Here is a 20,398-nt window from a genome sequence, read left to right on the forward strand (position 1 = left end):
GAGTTATTTTTGGCACCTTTCACTCAAATATGCACAAAAAAATTCTTCTTCACACCAGCTTTTCTAAATTTTTCCAAAATTGACAGCATGCTCAGATATAAAGCAAGTATCAACAGATACAAGAAAAATTGAAACAGTACCTTGAATCCTATCTGAGCACCATGTTTATATCTGGAATCAACAACAATAGAAACAGGAGAAAGTTTACAAACCCATGGAAAATATATGACTAACTACTGAATTAAAAATGGGTTAAGACAGAAATTGAAGACTTGCTAAATTGATGGAAAATTATTACAAAGCATACCATAACTGGGTATAGGAAACAGTGAAGACGGTACTGAATGGAGAGTTCATAGCACTATTGAAGACTTGCTAAATTGATGGAAAATTACAAAGCGTACCATAACTGGGTATAGGAAACAGTGAAGACGGTACTGAATGGAAAGCCCATAGCACTAAATGTCTACAAGAAAAAAGTAGAGATTACTTACACTACTAACATAACAGTACACATGAAATCTGTAGAAGAAAAGTAGAAATCACACCCAAAATTAGACAGCAAGAAATAACTGAACTCAAGGCTTAAATCAATAAACTAGAAAAAATATAAATTCTCAAATCAATGAAACAAGAGTTGGTTCTATAAAAAAATTGATAAGACTAAAATATCCTTGTCCAAATTAATCAAATTGGTGAGAAAAAAAAGCCTAAATTAGCAAACTTAAAAATGAAAAGGAGGACATAACAACAGACACAAATGAAATGCAGAAAATGTAAGGACATATTTTAAATAACTTGATTCCACTTAGATATGTAAATGACACAGATAATTTTCTCAACACATACCACTTACCAAAGTTATATCAAGATCAGACAAACAACTGAAACAGACCTATAGCTAGTCATGTAATAGAGTAAACATTTGAGCTCTCACAACCAAAAAGAAAAAGAAAAACACCTCAGGATCAGATGATATCAGTGCAGCATTTTACCAGAATTTAAAAAAAGACTTAACATAAATACATCTCACATTATTTTTCAAAATGTAAAGAAAGGAACATTGTCCAATTCATTGTCCTAACCAAATAAGCACATAATGAATAAAAAGTATTACAGACCAATTTCCCTCATGAACAGGGATGAATATTTTCTCAATATATTCCAAATAGATGGATCCAAGTACACATCAAAATGATCATTCTCTATTATTAACTATGCTTCCTCCTAGAAATGCAAAGACGCTTCAACAGATGAAAATCAGTAATCCACCATATAAGCAAACTGAAAGAAAAAAACCCACAGGATCATCTTATTGAATGCAGAAAAGGATTTTGACAAAACTCAATGCCTCTTTATTAGAATTACTGGAGAAATTAGAGATACAACAGATATACCTCGGCATAATAAAGGAAATTTATAGCTAGCCCATCACCAACATGAACTTAAATAGAGAGAAAATCATAAAAACTCCAGGAAAATCAGGAACAAATAAAGGCAACTCACTCTATATTGAACTTGGATATTATATTTTGGCTTCATCTAATTATGTTTTAGGTTGTCATGTTTGGTTGCTTTCTCTTAGAAGCCCATTCTTTTCTTATGAGAGACAAAAAGGGAGTGGATCCAGAGAGCAGGAGATGTCAGAGAACCTGGAAGGAGTAGAGGGAGGGAGGATTATAATCAGGATATATTGTATGAGAAATCAATCTATTTTCTGTAATAGAAAAATAAAAGAATCATGGGATTTTGTGCCTACTTCCCAGTGCCATGCTAGATTTTTTCTCAATTAAGCAATCATAGGTCATGTGAATACTGTCAAAATCACTGTAACTTCATATATTCACTTGTCCTGTGGTGTTTGGAAAGCAATGTTTCCCTCAGTCTGTTCACACACTCTGGATTTACAATCATTCTACAGAACTTCACCAAAGACCTCTATGTTTAAGGGAGATGAATATAACTAACCAATCACAGGTTGACTCTGCTGCCAGGACATCCTATATAAACCACCTTGCCTGGTCAGTTGTGAGCTGTTCTCTCTACCCTGGTAGAGGTAGCTATTGTCCTGTACTTCCTTCCCAGATAAATCTCTTTCTCAAGAGAATTTTGGGTGTGAAGACCTTCATTCACTGGTGCACAGAAGAACCTTTCTGTGATGTCCCATAGTGGATTGAGCAAAGGGGAGCTGAACAGAAGAATCTTGCTGAGACATCCCATAGTGGATTGATCAAGGGGGAGCTGAACAGAAGATCTGTACTGAGACATCCCTCAGTGGACAGAGCAAGAGAGAGCTAAAAAGTAATGGTTTTCTCCTGAGCTGGAGGAGATTGCTACATTTTTCAATTTCTTAGGCCTGAGAAGCAGAGCTCTGCTAGGAAGCCCGCTTAAGTGGGGGCTGAGCAAACCTCAGCTGTAGCAGCTCTTCAGAAGAGGACCAGGATTGCTGTATCCTGAGGGGAGGCCATCCTCCATCACACCAGGTATAGCCTGACTTTCCCGAACAGTCTGGATACCTTGACTTTCCTGAACAGTCAGGATATCCTTCCTTGCTGGAGCATTTCCAGGCCTGACTTTCCTGAAAAATCAGAAAAACTTCGTTCCAGAGCTAAATAGTCTCCTAGCAGTTCCAGCCATCAGAGCTGTGCTAAACAGCTCCAGGTGTCAGGGACTCCTTCAGGGAAGAGCTGTTTTTCTGAGCAGCTCGAGATGTCTGGGATACCTTGCTGTTCAGCCATCAGAGATGTCCTAAGCAGCTCAAGGTGTTGCCTGTTTCCCAGGTAGTCAGGACACATTTCCCAAAGTTGTAAAACTCATGTTTTGGTGCCAAAATCTGGGACTAAACCCAGAATTGTTGTGACCAATTTATTTACAATAGGGAACAGCGAAGCATAGTGATATGTGCCTTTAATCCCAGTATCAACCACTGAGATGTGGAGGTTTGTACAGACAGTCAGTGACAAGGAAGTGAGGTAGCTAAGTTAAGAGCCAATGAGAGGACAGAGCAGCAAGGTAATAGAGGCATGGGTAAACAGGAAGTAGCTCATTTTTGGAAGTTTTGGAGATGGTGAGGTAAGGTAGCTGGTGTCTATCACTATTTCCCTGATCTCTGAGGCTTTCACTTCTATATTTGGCTCTGTGTTTTATATTTTATAAGACTGTTTAGAAATTTGTCTACAGTTGGTGCCCAGGTGGCAAGAATTCATTAAATAACCATTGGTGGCCTTACAGGCCAGGGGTTACAGGCCCCTGGCTTGGTTGGAGCTTACAAGCCCCCAGGCTTGGCCTTTGCTACAAGCAATCCAGGCTACATGCAGCCAGAGCTGCACTTGACTGTAGGTATAAGCAGCCTTAGCTACAAGCAGCCAAACCACTTATGGGGATACAGAGCCCCTGTCTCAGTCCCTGCATGGCTCAGGCCAGAACACGTGACTAGACTTTCTTAAGCTTTTTTTCTCTTGGTGGATAGTAGGCTTTCTCTGTCTCTCTGCCTCTGTCTCTCTGTCTCTGTCTCTCTCTCTCTCTCTCTCTCTCTCCACTTTTTAGACTGCTACCTCACTAGGTAGTTGCTTTGAAATTCCCTTGGTCTTCTACTTTTCTATGCAGACTTGGTAAGTCCATTAAGATAACTAAAAGGGAGAAACTAGTTAAATGAGAATTTTATCTACATTAAAAACTGGGAAATATTTTTACAATGGAAGGCAATTCGTCTTTGTTTGATAACCCATTAATCCATCTGAAAATAGAAAAACTGAATGGGAGGATAATTAATGTTGATTGAATGCATGTAACATCAATTATGAATATTATTTGTTTAATTGTCCTTATTTTAGTATTAAAAATGTTGGCCAATTTAAGTGCCAAGATAAAAGCTTTAGAAAAACCTGTTAAAATGAATTATAGAGAAATTCATTCAGACAAATGAATTTAAAGGTGAAATTGTTACAGGGTTGAATTATATGGATACAGGGAGACAGCCTGTTTTTAAACAACCAAACTTAATTTATCTGATAACCTTCTAGGAACTACTTGCTCATGGGCATGTACTTGCTGATTAGATTTCAGTGGAAATGTTAGATTTAAGGAGATTTAAGGAAGCTATAGTATCATGTGGCATGTATTCTCTATTTGTAAAGCAAATGTTAAACTCATGATCAACTTGTAATCGAATTATTCCTCAGGACTGGAATGATTTGGTAACATCTGTCCTGGAGTCTGGACTACAATTACAATGGCAAACGTGGCTTACGTAAGAGCCTAAGAAAATAGAACACCAAAGGAGAACTAGAGGTGTGGAAGTTTCCCAGCATCAGCTTCTTGGAGAAGGTGAATACTCTGATATACAAAGACAATGTTTATATGATAACCAAACCTTAATTCTATGCCCCATGGCAGCTGTGAATGCATGGGACAGAATTGAGAAAGTAGGAAAAAAGATTGAATTATTCACAAAAGTTTTACAGGGACCCAGAGAAACCTTCATGGATTTATTACAACAGCTGTCTTATGCAGTAAATGGAATGATACCAAATTCAGAAGCTAGACAGGTAATAATTGAATCTTTGGTTTTTGAGAATGTGAGTGCATCATGTAAAAGAATAATTTTGCTGTTAAAGGCAAGGTCAACACCCTTGGAGGATTGGATCAGAGACACAATTAATATTGAGTCTCATGACCATGATGATATGTGGGTAGGAGAGTTATATTCAAAAGCTTTGAGGAAAAAATGTCATATGTTGTGTTTGTGGTAAACAAGGCCATTTGAAAAGGGAGTGTAAACAGGGCATTCCTAGAAAGGATGCTTATTCAAGGAACAATGACAACACAATGCTCCTCCCTTCTGGATTATGCAGAAGGTGTGGTAAAGGTAAACATTGGACCAACTAATGTAGATGGGATTTTGGTCCTTTCTCTACCCACTACACTTGGAATGTCATCCTCTGATGTAGACTGTTAACAACAATCTCAGTTGTTTTGATATGAAAAGTTTCTTGCTTCATTCTTGTGACCAAATTATCCAAAGAGGAGTTCATCCCTGAGCTATTACTGCCTATTGTTTTAGATGAAGTTATGTTGCCTATGGGTGCAGAAGAAAATCTATAAACATATTTTCCAGCTTGTTTTTCAGCTGAGTACAGGGCCTCAGATGCATAGCCTAAGGGAAGAAAGAGTTCCAGAATTCTCAGTGGCAGTGGAAGAGGTATAAGAAAGTCCTCACAGTGTGTCAGCTCTCTGGGTTACTGTGACAACCTCACCCATCAACAAAGTTAGAAGTGTATATGTTCACAAACATTTGAGCTAAGTATAAACCTGCAGGACACTGTGAGATCTGGATCCATCAGACTTATGTCTGAGCAGACATATGTGTTGGTGGGATGTTTTCTTTTGGTTATTATTATCAGGATCTTGTTTAATCACAGTCATGCATATGCCTATAACTCCTCTGAGTGTTATTACAGAATCAAAGAAGAATTTCACCATGAAGGAGATGTAACCATTGGTGTATTTCTCCCAGTTCATACTTTCTACACTGCCAACAAAATTCCACATTCTTATCTGCCAAACATTTACGCCTACTTTCGCATACAGTAAGTGCTGTTGTTCATTTATGCTGTTTCAGATTTCATGTTACATATGACCCAGGTGATATGTGTATTCAAGCTCCTATGTTTCTTATTTTTATCATAAAATACTCTCTTCCAATCCAAAAGACCTTATTCAATTGTATGTTATTCTTCATTTATTTTCTGTTCTCAAAGATGATACAAAAGTTGCTTGTTTGTTTATTGATTTTTGTTTCCAAATATGACAATTGAAAGATTGGATCTTCCTTGGCCATGCCTTTGCAGCCACATGTTTCTCATATTAGGTCTTCAGAGGGAGGATGGTTTTATCAAAGTTTACCTGGATCTTCAGGACAGTCTAGAAGTTGATATGTACTCGTGTAAAAAGTTGTTACTATGGAGGGATGTGATGGTAGAGTAACTATTTTGAATCTGCTAGATACCACTGATTTAGCATTAAGGGTGTCAGATTTAGAAGTTGGCAATAGTTTCTTATTGTCAAAACAGCTATGCCTGTCTTCAAAGTGTTTTAGTTAAATTAATTATTTACTTATATTTTACTACCAGAAGCATTTTTCTCTTTTACATGTCTTTCCTTGCATTTCTAACAAGTTTTTAATCTCATTTTCATGGATGTGATTATAATACACAATGACAAGATTGTGGCCACTTAGGGTTGTTTCTTACTAAGTCAGAAATAAAATTAAGTTTGTAGTAGGGAAACGTTTTTGTTACTACAAAAGAGTTGTATGTGTGACTTTCTCCCTTTCCATTCCTCCCTCAAAATCTTCCATTGTACAATACCTTTCCTAATTTTTTAATACAAGTTGGGGAACGAGAAGTGCATGTATCTCAAAGCTAAAATTATTTTGTAAGGCTTCTGATTACATCCTTTATTACACTGGGAGAATGCATTTATGTATTCAAAGAGGGAATACGTCTGCTCTCTAAGTTTCTTTGTCTCTTTTCATGCATAGAATTTTGACAGGCCTAGAAATGACCATCTTAATTATCAAGATTACAAAATGTACTAGCTGTGGGCAGGAATTTTGCTTTACTACATTGGTTTTTGTGTGGTCTAAATTTTTAAAACAGATTTTACTTTAGGGCTATTATAACTATTCAGATGATATGATATACAAACATAAACTTATATATCAATTTCTAGATTAATGTAAGTTTTCTTTTGAGCCAGCATGACTTAGTCTATTTGACTGCACATGATACAGAATTTAAAAGGCACTTTTACCAAAATTTTTTGTGTGTGTGTCCCTGCACACTCATGCCTCAGGTCTCACATGCAGGTGACAGATCACCATGCCAAGAAATTCTCTAATTGCTCCTGATCAATTAGTAAAGAGAAAATTGGTTTCTCCCAAATCCATGCATACTTTCATATATTTCTTGAGAACTCTAAGCCTCTCCAATTTTGTAGGAACATTTATTTCTGGATAGAAATCTCTTTTTTAATTCAAAAACAGGAACTTTGATGCCTTTAAGTTCTGATCAACATATCTACTTAGTTTGGAAACAAATAGAAGAGCATTGAGTCAATCCATTAGTATATGTTCACCAAGTAGTACCAGAGGCCAAGTAATATAATATTGCATATATATATATATATATATATATATATATATATATATATATATATATATATATATATACCCATTAGGCTGGATATCATCTATCCATATAAGGAAAAGTGTGTAGGTTAAAAATTTGGGATATTAGATTTCTTTGTCCCCTGTAAATGTCCTAATATTAATTAAGGCTACCCCCAGTCACTGTAAGTATGTCAGTAAATGGGCTGACAGTCTGTTTAATTCATATCCCTATGTAGTATGAGGGCATGGTCTAAGCATAACCAGCAATTCTGGCTGATTTTGGATGGGATGATAAAACTCTATCCCTAAGGTCCCACCTGCAGAATAGTCTGATTTCTTAGGTTATTCCTATTTCCCAAAGACCAGAATTTTTTAAATCAATCTTTTTAGGACTTTCCAGGTTTACAATGGAAACTTTCTTGATGCTGGCAACTAGGGGACAGCCATGGGGAATGCATGGAATCTTAAACTCTGTATTACTATCTAAAAGATAAACTCTCAAGTCCTTCATTTCTCCAATACAGCCAAACACTTAAAGTAGGCATCAGCAAGAAAAGATCAAGATGAGATAAAGGCTGCTGGTCTGTAGTCACATCAGATAATACCTTCTATGTATTTGTCATCCTCAATCTCCTGTCCAGTCCTGAGAACAGTGAGGCTTGGACTGTGACCCTGTGTTCATACCTATAGTAAAAAACACAAGATTCAATAAGAGGTATAAGAGCAGGGAGTGCAAGAACCTGGGGACCAATGTAATCTTATTATTAATGGGCCCATAGTTCAGAGACATTCCATTTCTGAATAGCATCTGTGGCTTCCACTTTCTTTATCTGGGTGTGGTGGGTCTGTGATGTAACAGCACCTACATGCACCACCAGAGGAGTGTAGAGAATGACCTTGTAGTGTCCTTAACAGATTAGCTCCAGTTTCCCTTTGGTTACTCACTTGACACAGAGTATATCACTCTACTTAAGCAAGGTAAAATTGGTGGTCGACTCAGAAGATGGATAGGTATCTCAGATAATTCAATGAATAGCCTGTGTGGAGAACTAGAACTTGATAAGGGAATGATTAAAGATTTTTGTCAACTGCTTGTCTCTGAGCCTGGGAAGCAAGTGGGGAATTCTTCCAAATATAATCTCATAGGTAGTTAATTCCTCCATATATGGGGAACAGTATACTGAGGCACAGTAAAGGAGGAAGCCTATTCATCTTTTTCTGGCCTCTAATGAGAATTTTTTTGGAGTTTCATTTGATGTCCTGTTCATTCTTTCTGCCAGCTCACAACTCTGAGGTCTAGATACACAGTGAAGTTTCTGCTCTATGTCTAAAGCCATAGCTATTAAGAGGGTTTAGGTTATGAAAATCAGGATATTATTGGACCCTATTGCTAGAAGGAAGCCAAATTGGAGCACCCATTTATGCCTGAGCTTTTTAGCTACTATTTGGGGAACACTTCTAACTACTCAAAAACAATATCTTTAAGAAAGTTGCAGGTATTTTTCCCTTCCGCAGCAAGCCAGATCTTGGTTGAAGTCAGTTTTTCCAACGTTTGACCAGGCGTTGGTCTTTTATTTGGACCCCTTCCTGGGCAAGGACTCTCTGTTTTCAATTTACTTTAACACAATCCTGGTATATCACTGAGACATGCCATGAAAGTTAGCTGAGTATAGCTATAACATACCTTGGTCAGAACAACTCAGAATGTTTTGTGGTACCCAGGGGAATAGCCTGGTGAAGGTTTGTTACCAGAATCCAGCCAGTTATGAACTTCTTCTATGGCACCTTCCATCAACACATAGGTGATGGAGGAATGTCGTTCTGTATACTGCAATTATGTGTTGCTCTTATTGGTTGATAGGTAAAGGCACTTGTCTTATGGCAAATCAGCTTATAGTCAGCAGGAAATTCAAAGAGAGAGAGAGACAGGAAGAAGGCAGGGATAGATACCAGCGAGCCACTCAAGGAGCAAATTTAATGGGATGGGGGTAAAGCCACAGATTAATTATAAGCCTTTGTGTGTTTACCTGGGGGATGCAAGTGGGAGAGATTTGTCCCAACTGCCATCAGGTCAGGACATAGGAAATCTGCTGACTACATATAGTTTTGTAATGACCATTTTTCTTTATCCTGCAGTCTCAGATAGCACTAGTTTCTGGTATGTGTCATCAGAACATCAATAACTTTTAGTGTCATCTGTCAAACAGTAACTTCAACTGTGTGCCCATGGAGGACAGCAATTTCTAGGGGAAGCCACATAGTCCATAGGAGGACCAAGATTTTTTAATGTCCTTTTTTTTTAGCAGTGAGAAGCCATCTTTCTCTATAGATCACACAGTTGACATACCCGCTTGGAAAATCTTATCAATTGATGGTCCACGTATATAGTAGTGGAGTTTCCTTTTCCTCATATGAGATACTGGGCTAGATCAATCAGTTCCTCTTCCTGGGATGAGGTTCCTGGTTTAGACACAAATTATTTTATTAAAAGTAAGTATTGCATCTTCCACGTTCCAGGTTTCATCTTTCATCTGGTGACAGTCTTGTAGAACACCAGTAGGTCATCATCAGGCAAGAGGGATAGCTGGATTGATGACAAACTGAACTCAAGTTGCAGCCAGAGGTAGAGTCTTGTACTGGGTCAAATAGTCATTAAACAGTTGAGGATTTTTTTTTTCCTCAGTAGAAGACCTCATTTTTTCCTAGATACTAGGAGTATCAGATCTTAACACATTTAACTCCATTGTATTCTTTTATTAAGCTAGCAGTACTCTCCACACATATTTGACAGACAGGCCATCCTATGGCTACAGGGTCCAATCATTTGGACTGATGTATCACAGGGCATTTTCATGGTTCCAGCATTTGGGAAAAGCCCTCTTTGTCTTTGGCAATGAAAAGGTTTTGAGGCATCTGGAAGTTCAGGGGTGGAGGCAAATTCAGAGAATTTTTTTTTTAATTTTTCAAGACAGAGTTCCTCTGTGTAGCTTTGTGCCTTTCCTGGAACTCACTTTGGAGACGATGCTGGCCTCAAACTCACAGAGATCCGCCTGAATCTGCCTACCAAGTGCTGGGATTAAAGGTGAGCATCACCATTTTAAAGGCTTGAATGTCTTTCATTTACTCTCAGTCAAGATTCGGGGCTTAGTTCTCCTAATTTGTGCTTATGTATAGAGGCATTGCAGTTTCCACAAACACTGAAATACCCAGCTGCACCCAGGATTTCCAGAATCTGTCCCTTAGTCTTTGTAGTTGGAATCTGCAGTTCTGTGTGGTCTGTAATTTCCTCAGGTATGTTTTTATTCAATCTCTGCAGGTATAATTTTAAAATACACCAGTTGGTTCTGGCTCTGATATTTGCCATTGAGGAGATCAACAGGAACCCTCATCTTTTACCAAACATATCTCTGGGATATGACTTCTATAATGTCCCATACAGTGAGAAAAACATTCTTATGAATGCTCTTTTTTGGATCACAGGCCAGAGTAGACTTCAAAAAATTCACTGTAATTATAACTGTGTAAATGAGAGAAAGTTAACTGCTGCAATAACAGGGCTATCATGGGTAAAATCTGCCCATATTGGGACACTGCTTCAGCTCTACAAATTTCCACAGGTGAGGAGTTGCATGGGATAAAAATGCAGATCTCCTTTGCTGACATTTCAGGTGTGTCCATAGGTAAAAAGGTATATTTGGATTAGTTAGATATTAATGGCAAGTGTCCAGATAATTGGAGATGGACCTCTATTTAAGGAACTGGGAAAAGAAAGGGGAGGTTGGAGTAGACAAAGAGGATTAATAAAAATAGAAAATAGGCCAGACATTTACTGAAAACTTCTCTCAGAGAAATTTGCCTTTACAATCAGGGTGAATCCATCATTGTGCTAACCATTTCCATCTGTTTCTGCAGAACAAGGATTGTGCTTAATACCACTGTTCTTTCTCTTGTTTCCAATTTTTTTTTCTCTTCAGCTCACTGTTGGTCCTTTTGAGCCTATCTTCAGTGACCGAGGTCAGTTTACTTCTCTCTACCAGATGGCCCCCCAAGGCACAACTCTGTCTCTTGCCATGGTCTCTTTGATGCTTCATTTTGGCTGGACCTGGGTTGGTCTGCTTATCCGAGATGATCATAGAGGGACTCAGTTTCTAGCAGATATCAGAGAAAAGATGGAGAAAAATCAAGTCTGCATCGCTTTTGTTGAAATGATCCAAAGTACCTTGAATTCATTAGCATACAAATACTGGAAAAGTCTTGGCATCGTCCAGGAAACATTGGCCAATATTATCATCATTTATGGTGACAATGACTCACTACAAGGTTTAATGAGCAACATAGCGAAACAGATTTTGACGAATAAAGTCTGGGTCATGACCTCTGAGTGGGATGTTACTAATAATGCTGATTATTTCTTGCTAGATTCATTCCATGGAAGTCTCATTTTTTCACAACACCATGAGCAGGTGCCTGAATTTAAAAATTTTATCCAAACAATTAATCCTTATAAATACCCAGAAGACAATTACCTTCCTAAATTGTGGTTTTTGTTCTTCAAGTGCTCATTTTCAGAGCTTGATTGTCATCTTTTGGACAATTGCCAACCCAATGCTTCCTTGGAATTACTGCCTAGACATATGTTTGAGATAGTAATGAGCGAAGACAGCTACAATACATACAAGGCTGTCTATACTGTGGCCCACAGTCTCCATGAGATGAGCCTTCAGCAATTACAAATGCAACCATTTGGAAATGGGGAAAGAATGGTGTTCTTCCCCTGGCAGGTAATATTCCTTCCCTTGTATTAGAGCATCAACAATGTGAAATTTTGAGAGTCTTCAGAGGCACCAAAGTAGATATTAAATACTTCAGTATTTTACATATATTATATGTATATATACATACATGTATGCATACGTGTGTGTGTGTGTGTGTGTGTGTGTGTGTGTGTGTGTGTGTATGTGTGTGTGTGTATCCATCCACAGGAGATTCTTCACGTGTTGTCGTATCTTCCAGGTCAGTGCAGATCTTTCTGTTCATGTTGCTGAGGAATAAGATGCTAGTGGCAAGGAAGAAATGATTTTAATGAATATAAAAATTATGTCACAAATATCTGCACAATTTTTTCATTGTAATGATTACATCAGAAACCTAAGAATTTTAGTCATAAGTACCCACATTTTACTCAATAAAATTTGGGATGAACCCTGTGTGTAAATGAGTATAGCTTTCTTGTAAAGAAATTGAGATTTGCTTCAATCAATACTCATACATAGCATTCCTAAGTTTGAATAGAAGATGTTGTTGATGCTGACTGTTCCTCAGATGTAGAATTGTATTCCATTAACTTCGGTCAACATTGCTGACTTTCAATGATGCCTACATTCGTAATGTGTCCTACACCACAGATAATGAACATTGAGAGTTATTCTATAATCCATTAGTGGTCAAAATCTCAGACCTACATTAAAAACATATTCTTGCATCACTTTCAGCTTCATCCTTTCTTGAGGAATATACACATGGGAGCCAATATGGCTTTAGAATGGAAACAAAAGTTAGATGATGATAAGTATGATATTCTCAACTTTTGGAATTTTCCAAAGGGTCTTGGAAAAAAAGTGAAAGTAGGAAATTTTTTGCCCAATGCTCCCCAGAGTCAACAGTTGACTTTATCTGAGAAGATGATACAATGGCCAGAAAGATATTTAGAGGTGGGTTACATATTATTTCAATGCATTAAACTTATCATAATAATACAAATATATCCCCCAATATAACAACTTCTACTTTTGAAATTAAATCCCTGTACTATAAATTTCCCAGTAGACAAAGACAAAAATAACTACTAGAAGACAGTGCTTTATCATCCCCTGCTTCTTAAAAATTGATGTTTTTAAGCTTTAAATGTCTGCTAATATTCAGTTGTGCTTGGGTTAAATTTTGTCAATTTGACACAAATTAAGTACATCTGAGAAGTGGTAAATGCTATCCTCATAATGTCTCACAGGACACTCTGATGTAGAAAATCTCTACATTCACAACAGAACACTGAATAAGTTATATTTTCTTGCTATGATCAAACACCATCATCAGAAGTGACTTTTGGAAAAAAGAGTTTACCTGACTTATGGTTCTGGAGTGTCCTTTATACTCAGGAGGCATGCTACTGTACTGTGTGGCATCCATGGAGAGATGGGCAGGAACCTGAAACAAAATGTCTCAGTCCACACATTGGAAGCAGAGAGTGAATACTGGAATTAGGTGTGGGTCATAAATTTGCACAATCCCCAACCACTGAAATAATTCTTCCAACAAGTCTGCAACTCTCAAAGTTGCAATAACTCTAAAGATAGCACCACCACTGAGGAAATACATACTCACATATCTGTGTTTATAATTGCCACTTTTCATTCAAACCAATCCACAATGTCTCTATTAGAAATCCTTCACTGTTTCTAAAATTTGAGTAGTTCATTTTGATTCCATACTTAAAATTACAGAAGATAAACAGTTACCATTTTTTTATCCACCCCTTGAATTGAAATACTATAGTGTGCATGTGTGTGTTATCTCTTGTTCTGCTACTGAAGATACATACATACCTAATGTAACTTAAGCAAGTGTTTCTTTTGGATGACAGTATGAGCCTTCAGCTCTTATCTTTGGAAATTTGTTGCTCTAGGAGCATAAGGTTCCTGATGACATCATATTCTCAGTCAATTCAAAAAAGTAAATACCACGAATCACCTTTTTCTCATTCTCAATTCTGAGACAAAAGCCTATAGAATGGTGATGCACACTCTTAGATTGAACCCTTTAAACTTCTTTAAAAACACTCACAGGGATGCCCAGCAATTTGTTTACATGGCGATTTTAGGTCCTGTCAAGATGACAACAAGATTTACAGTCATGGTGGAAATAAAAGTTTCTCAACACATTAGAAAGCAAACAGAGAGACAAGATCCATCTGGAAGGACCACTTGACCTTCTAGGTCATGGCTTCTATAGCCTCCCTACATCAAACTTGTCCCTACATCATTATGATCCGAACTGTCTAATAATGGGTAATCCTTAGACCAATTTTGTACTGATCACAGATGCTCAAATTCCCTTTCTAATTATATAGGAATAAAACTTGCAAATTAATTATGTGATATTAAAAAATTATTACTGAGACTTTCAATGAACCATGAGAATTTGTTAACTTTGCTCCCATTTTTCTCAGATTCCTAAGTCTGTGTGCACTGAGAGCTGTGGTCCTGGATTCAGGAAAGTTACCCTAGAGGGCAAGGCTGTTTGCTGCTATGATTGCACTCCTTGTGCAGACAATGAGATTTCCAATGAGACAGGTAAGAATAAATCTTACAGAAATGGTTCCACATTTCTACAGGATTCTGCATTATCTTGAAAACTGAAAAAATATCTGAGACAAGTCAGACAAATTTATTCCTTCTGTTATTTAGGATATGAAATGTTCATCACCATGTCTTGAAATAGTGCAGAGTAGGCACTGAAATTTATAATTGATTTACATATCTGATCAACTTCAGCTATTGTTTCCTGCAGGAAACCCCTTTTCTCTATAGTAATCAATATGCTTTATTTCCCCACATAATTTAACACATAGTAATAAAGTGCACAAATTGGATGTTTTCCTCACTGTATTTCCATAATGATTAGAACTCACCTAAATGTAGGATAGGTTATTTTAATAATGATTCTTCCCAGCAAGAACAGAAAATAAGCAATTTGTGTTTGATATTCCCACTACATAATTATTGACTATACTGCATAACTAAAATTTCAAATTTCCTTAATGAATAGGATTATGTCCATTTTTCTGCTACAATTCTGAGAAACCGTATATAAAACAATATCCACAAAGCAGTTCCATCGGTCTGTTACTGAGAGTTGAACCAAGACCTAAGAGCTGCAATGGAATATAGAATCTCCATTTAGAAGAATAGTTCATGAACATATTCACAGCATATTTCATTGGGAATAAAAATCTTTAAAAGCTAGTATTTCCATTCCTAAAACTAATTTTGTGAGCAGGTTTATTTCAATTTTGAAATTTTAAAAAGTTTTATATTCTTTGAGAATTTCATACTATGTATTTTGGTCATATTGATACCCCCCCAAATCTTCCACTTTCTTACCTAACTTCTTTTGCCTCTTGTTAAGAAAATTAAGAAAAACTCATTGAATTCAGTTTCTGCTACCCAAATACTCTTTGGAGTGGAGTCCCTGATGGAATATGGAATAATTCCTAAAGCCACATTTTTAAAGTTTAAAGTGTCTTCCCCTTGTAGTAGCTATGAGGTCAAATAGCTTCTCAGTTAAGTGTAGTACTTTATGCCAACTCTCCATACATAATGATATTTGGTCTGCCCTGAGCTTTCCCATGTTATATGCATGATATCAAACCTCGAATTTATATATTCAACTTCCCAGCTGTGTCTGGAAGTTTCTATTCCCTTGAAGTATTTCAGGACCTCTGACTTTTACATTCTTTCTGCAACTACTTTCATGGATTTCTCACATTGATATGTAAAAGACTGTGCTCTCAAGCTGCTATTCAAAAGAAACACACTTTTACTGAATGTGCATGCACATATTCACACACACACACACACACACACACACATACACAATAGCTTTTATTACATGTATCATGTGCCTTTAGTAAGGAATGGAGTTATACATGTGAGTTCCATTAAAACTTAGAAAACAGAAACAAAATGAACACCTCCATATAAAAGAGAAGGAAATAACAGAGCCTGAGGTTATACCTTGAAAGAAGGTCCTGAGAACAGATATAACAATATATCACAATAGCTGAAGGAAACATTATTTACAAGGTATATAGAAATAAGTTTTGTTCTACTACAGTGAATTCAGTAATATGTTAAAAAATTTTGTCAACAAAATAAAATGAAAAATCTGTTGATGAGTTTTTTTACAAATCATACAAAAATGGCAGTGGAAATCTGGTGTGCATAAATCGCTGTTCTTGTACTTCAAATACAAGAAGAATTTTATGAATTTTCAAGAGCAGAATATTATAACACTGTTCTATTTCATACCCTAAAACTGTCTCAATAGTTCTGACCTATCCCCAATTGGAATGACGACTATTCACTAGTGCACTAGTCAAGCCTGTAACAATGCAGTAATGTCTATTCACTAAAGCTTCCACAGAGAAGAATCAATATTAGAAAAAAGGAAACAATTTATAATGATAAGAAAATCGAGACCCTATGTTTGAGAAGAGTATTTTAAGAAAATAATTTCAAGAGCACACTTCCTCTTTTGCACTATTCAAATTAATAATGTGGTATGACTTATGATGTGGTTTCAGAAATAAAATATGGTTATGTATTTTAATTCAGTATTCTAATAACTTCCAAAAGAGATACACAAATAGCACAAGAGCCTTGAAGGTATAAAAGAGAGAATAGTGTAAGGTGTATTTAATTTATATCACTATAAAGAAGATGGGTTGTATGAGAAGCTACTAGTAATTGATAACTACTACCAAATGATGAACATCACTTTTTCTTTAAGGTTGTGGACTCTGAAATGTTGCCCATATTCCAGTTGTTGCCCCCATAATATGTAAATACTAGCATCACTGAATAGACTCAGTGAGTATTAAAATGTAAAAAGAAGAGACAAGAGAGCACATTAATTTGGGAAGTAAAAGTGGGAGAAGTAGAGTAATGGAGCAAGAGGAAAGAGGGCTGAGTTGGATCAACACACTTTATAAGTTCACAAAAATAATAGCTGAAATATCAGATAAGGAAGTTGGATGGTATAAATATGAAAATGTTCACTACAGAGTTTGTGTTTCTTTCTCTCTGAGAAAAAAAGGAAATTGATGTAGATAGCAGTTCTGTCAAAAAGTACAGAGAAATGGCTTAGAATATAAGTGATAACTTCAGCTTGAATTAAATCTCACCTTCATTTCTGATCAGGTATGGATCAGTGCATGAAATGTCCAGAGAATCATTATGCAAACACAGAGAAGAAACACTGCCTCCAGAAAGCTGTGAGTTTTCTTAATCATGAGGACCCCTTGGGGATGTCTCTCACAACCATAGCTCTGTGCTTCTCTGTACTCACAACTGTGGTTCTTGGACTCTTTGTGAAGCACAGAGACACTCCAATTGTCAAAGCTAATAATAGGACCCTTAGTTACACATTGCTTAGCACACTCACTGTTTGTTTCCTATGTGCCTTGCTCTTCATTGGCCATCCCAACACCATAACCTGTATCCTGCAGCAGATGGTATTTGGATGTGCTTTCACTGTGGCTCTTGCCACTGTGTTGGCCAAAGCTATCACTGTGGTTATTGCCTTCAAGATTACTTTTCCAAGGAGAGTGGTGAGGTGGTTAATAGTATCAAAGGCTCCGAACTTCATCATCCCCATATGTACTCTGATCCACCTTGTCTTCTGCGGAATCTGGCTAGGGACCTCTCCTCCCTTCCTTGACCAAGATGCTCATGCTGAACATGGACATATCATCCTTGTGTGTAACAAAGGCTCAGATTTTGCCTTCCATGGTATACTGGCATATCTCTGCTCTTTGGCACTTGGGAGTTTTACGATGGCTTTCATGTCACGGAATCTGCCTGACACATTCAATGAAGCCAGGTTCCTGTCATTCAGCATGCTGGTGTTCTTCTGTGTGTGGATCACATTCCTCCCGGTCTACCACAGCACCAAGGGGAAGGTCATGGTGGCTATGGAAGTCTTCTCTATCTTGGCTTCTAGTGCAGCCCTCCTTGGCTTCATTTTTGTCCCTAAGTGCTATATTATCTTAATAAGGCCAGATAAGAACTCAGTTCACCATATCAGGAACAGGCCACATTCTAGAAGGAATAACCCTCTCAAAACCTAGTTCAAAACTCAACATAGTTCTCATATTAAGTTAACATGAACTTCAAAGATGAAGTCCAGCTGATCTCTACTGAAAATATGTATTATGCAATTAGAGTATGGGTTTGATTCTTTGTGCTTCTACATGGTCATCTGCTTACAGCAAAATTTCTGTCTACATTCATCCAATTGTACTAGAGCCTCTTTATAATGGAGCTATTGGAGTTATCCATACTTGAAATCCAGGTTGAATTTTCATAAGAGCAGGACCTCAGTATGTATCTGGGTTTGTCTGAAACCTTCTGTGAAATCATGATGTTTTGAACACATAGGGATCTACCTACATCTGCCTCTGCTCTTCTGAGATGGACAGCCTCACACCACCTCTTCTGGGATTAAAGATGACTAGTCCCACCACCTCACCATATTCTTCTATAATATAGACTGCTAAGATTCATGTTATTTATTTAAATTTGTTGAAAGCACCAAGTATATTCTCTTTTCCAATTGTACTCATCACATGTTGTTTTAAATTTTGAAAGTGTTTCCTAGTAAAATTTTATCTTGTCTTTCAATAACTGTGGTAAAATATATAGATCAAAGTTTTATTTTACATTCAACTTTTAATATACCAGATTTGTACAAGAACATCCATCTGTTTCTTAAGGTCTCAAGGCCCTTCCTTAAAGTATCATGCTTTCATTCATGTTTATGTTATTATATTGAAGAATATGGGATTTTCAAAATGTAAATGTAATCTTCTTAAACATAATATTTCATCAGTCATTGAATAATATGTTTCATGCTAAGTTAGAATGTAGACTTACATCGAATTATATTTTATTACACAATGTCAAATGTCAGTCAATCAGAACAAGTAACTAGTTCTAACTACATGGATGCCTTATTTGTCTCTCATGACATATGTTACATTTCCACCTGTTTTAAGTCTATCTGACTACCACCAGTTCCCTTTTAATCTAGGCATTTTCACATCATTTATCTGAATGCTGTTTCCAATTAACTGCTTTTCCTTGAAGTATTATATACTCTTCATTTAAAATCGTGAATAGGTTACAGCCTGCCACTTTATTATTACACATGTCTGCAGAATTCATCACCATTTCATACAAATACATTCAATATATGAAGTAAAATATTTTCTCGTTCCACATCATTAAATAAAAGCAAAATTGTATAAAATTGTTAGACTTTTACTACTGTGAGTTTTGTCCTAGCTGTGGTGACTCTTTTGCTCTTATGTCTATATACTAGGCCAGGAGGTTTCACAAATGCTATTGTTAGCTGTAATTGAACATATTTACTGCTTGTCAAGAGGGAAATCAACCCTAGTTATGGAAACCAGAGCATCAACCAAGAACTAGTGAAGTCTTGGATCTCAGAGGAGAAGCTATAACTGCCAATTTACTAAAATAGCGTAGTCCCTAAACATTCTAAATATTTGTTCTCATACATACAATTAAGTCTATTCTTCAGATCTCTTTAAGGATATGTCATATTGAAACAGATGCATGCTATTATACAAGACCACAGCAATCAAATTGAATGATTGTGGATCCCAATTCCAATTGGTACATTTACAGTGAATACTCCCCTGAGGTTCAGGTTTCATTGATGAAAATGGAACAGAAAGAATCTAAGTGCCTGAGGACCTGTGGGTTTGCTGTGAGATTATGTCTCTTAGGAATGTTATTCGTTACCCATAGAGACACATAATGTCTGATCAACATGACTTCATAAATATGAGCTAAACTAAGTACACAACAATAGGCATGCAGATGTGAATGGCAAACCTCATTAGACCTCAACCACACTAGGATTACAGGGAACAAAGTAAAGCTGACAGAGGAAATAAAAGTATTCCAAGAGACAAAGCACACTAAATGATTTGTAAGACAAAATAGTATTCATATACATTTTAGGATTATACATATTATATGTATTCATATATATGAATCATATAGTACATAATTTATATATTATAATGGAAATTATATGTAAAGGTTATATATTATATAAGGTATATATCATATATAGGAATTATACATACATTTATATTCCTAATATTTACTCACAGATATTTCAATATATATATGTAGTAACAACTTAAAAAAAGCATGCATGATTTTGTAATCAAGAAAGAATAGGTATTCAGGATCATTTAGTCAGGAAGAAGTGAAGGGAAAATGATGTAATTTTACTATAATATGAAAAATAACAGTGCAGTTCTATTAACTGGCATTTAAAGTGGATTTATATCTTCTATATATTTTTTAATGTTGTTCTTTATCTTCCCTTGCTAAGTAATTAAATATGTTGTGA

The 20,398-nt window shown here is 36.5% G+C and overlaps 2 protein-coding genes across 2 annotated transcripts in view; both read left to right on the forward strand.

Annotated features, from left to right (window-relative positions):
- Positions 1-18,077, forward strand: part of LOC131903619 (vomeronasal type-2 receptor 116-like) — a 73,383-nt gene extending 55,306 nt beyond the window's left edge. Inside the window, exons 5-13 of the mRNA XM_059254317.1 lie at positions 3,232-3,335; positions 3,607-3,611; positions 5,403-5,588; positions 10,488-10,788; positions 11,146-11,952; positions 12,664-12,882; positions 14,397-14,520; positions 15,190-15,192; positions 17,149-18,077. Of these exons, the coding sequence (XP_059110300.1) occupies positions 3,232-3,335; positions 3,607-3,611; positions 5,403-5,588; positions 10,488-10,788; positions 11,146-11,952; positions 12,664-12,882; positions 14,397-14,520; positions 15,190-15,192; positions 17,149-18,077 (2,678 nt within the window). The remainder of the gene's footprint in view (positions 1-3,231; positions 3,336-3,606; positions 3,612-5,402; positions 5,589-10,487; positions 10,789-11,145; positions 11,953-12,663; positions 12,883-14,396; positions 14,521-15,189; positions 15,193-17,148) is intronic.
- A 35-nt stretch (positions 18,078-18,112) lies between these two features.
- Positions 18,113-20,398, forward strand: part of LOC131903628 (vomeronasal type-2 receptor 116-like) — a 40,387-nt gene continuing 38,101 nt past the window's right edge. Inside the window, exon 1 of the mRNA XM_059254328.1 lies at positions 18,113-18,172. Within this exon, the coding sequence (XP_059110311.1) occupies positions 18,113-18,172 (60 nt within the window). The remainder of the gene's footprint in view (positions 18,173-20,398) is intronic.

This window comes from Peromyscus eremicus, chromosome 1 (assembly GCF_949786415.1).
Source record: "Peromyscus eremicus chromosome 1, PerEre_H2_v1, whole genome shotgun sequence".
NCBI lineage: Eukaryota > Metazoa > Chordata > Mammalia > Rodentia > Cricetidae > Peromyscus > Peromyscus eremicus.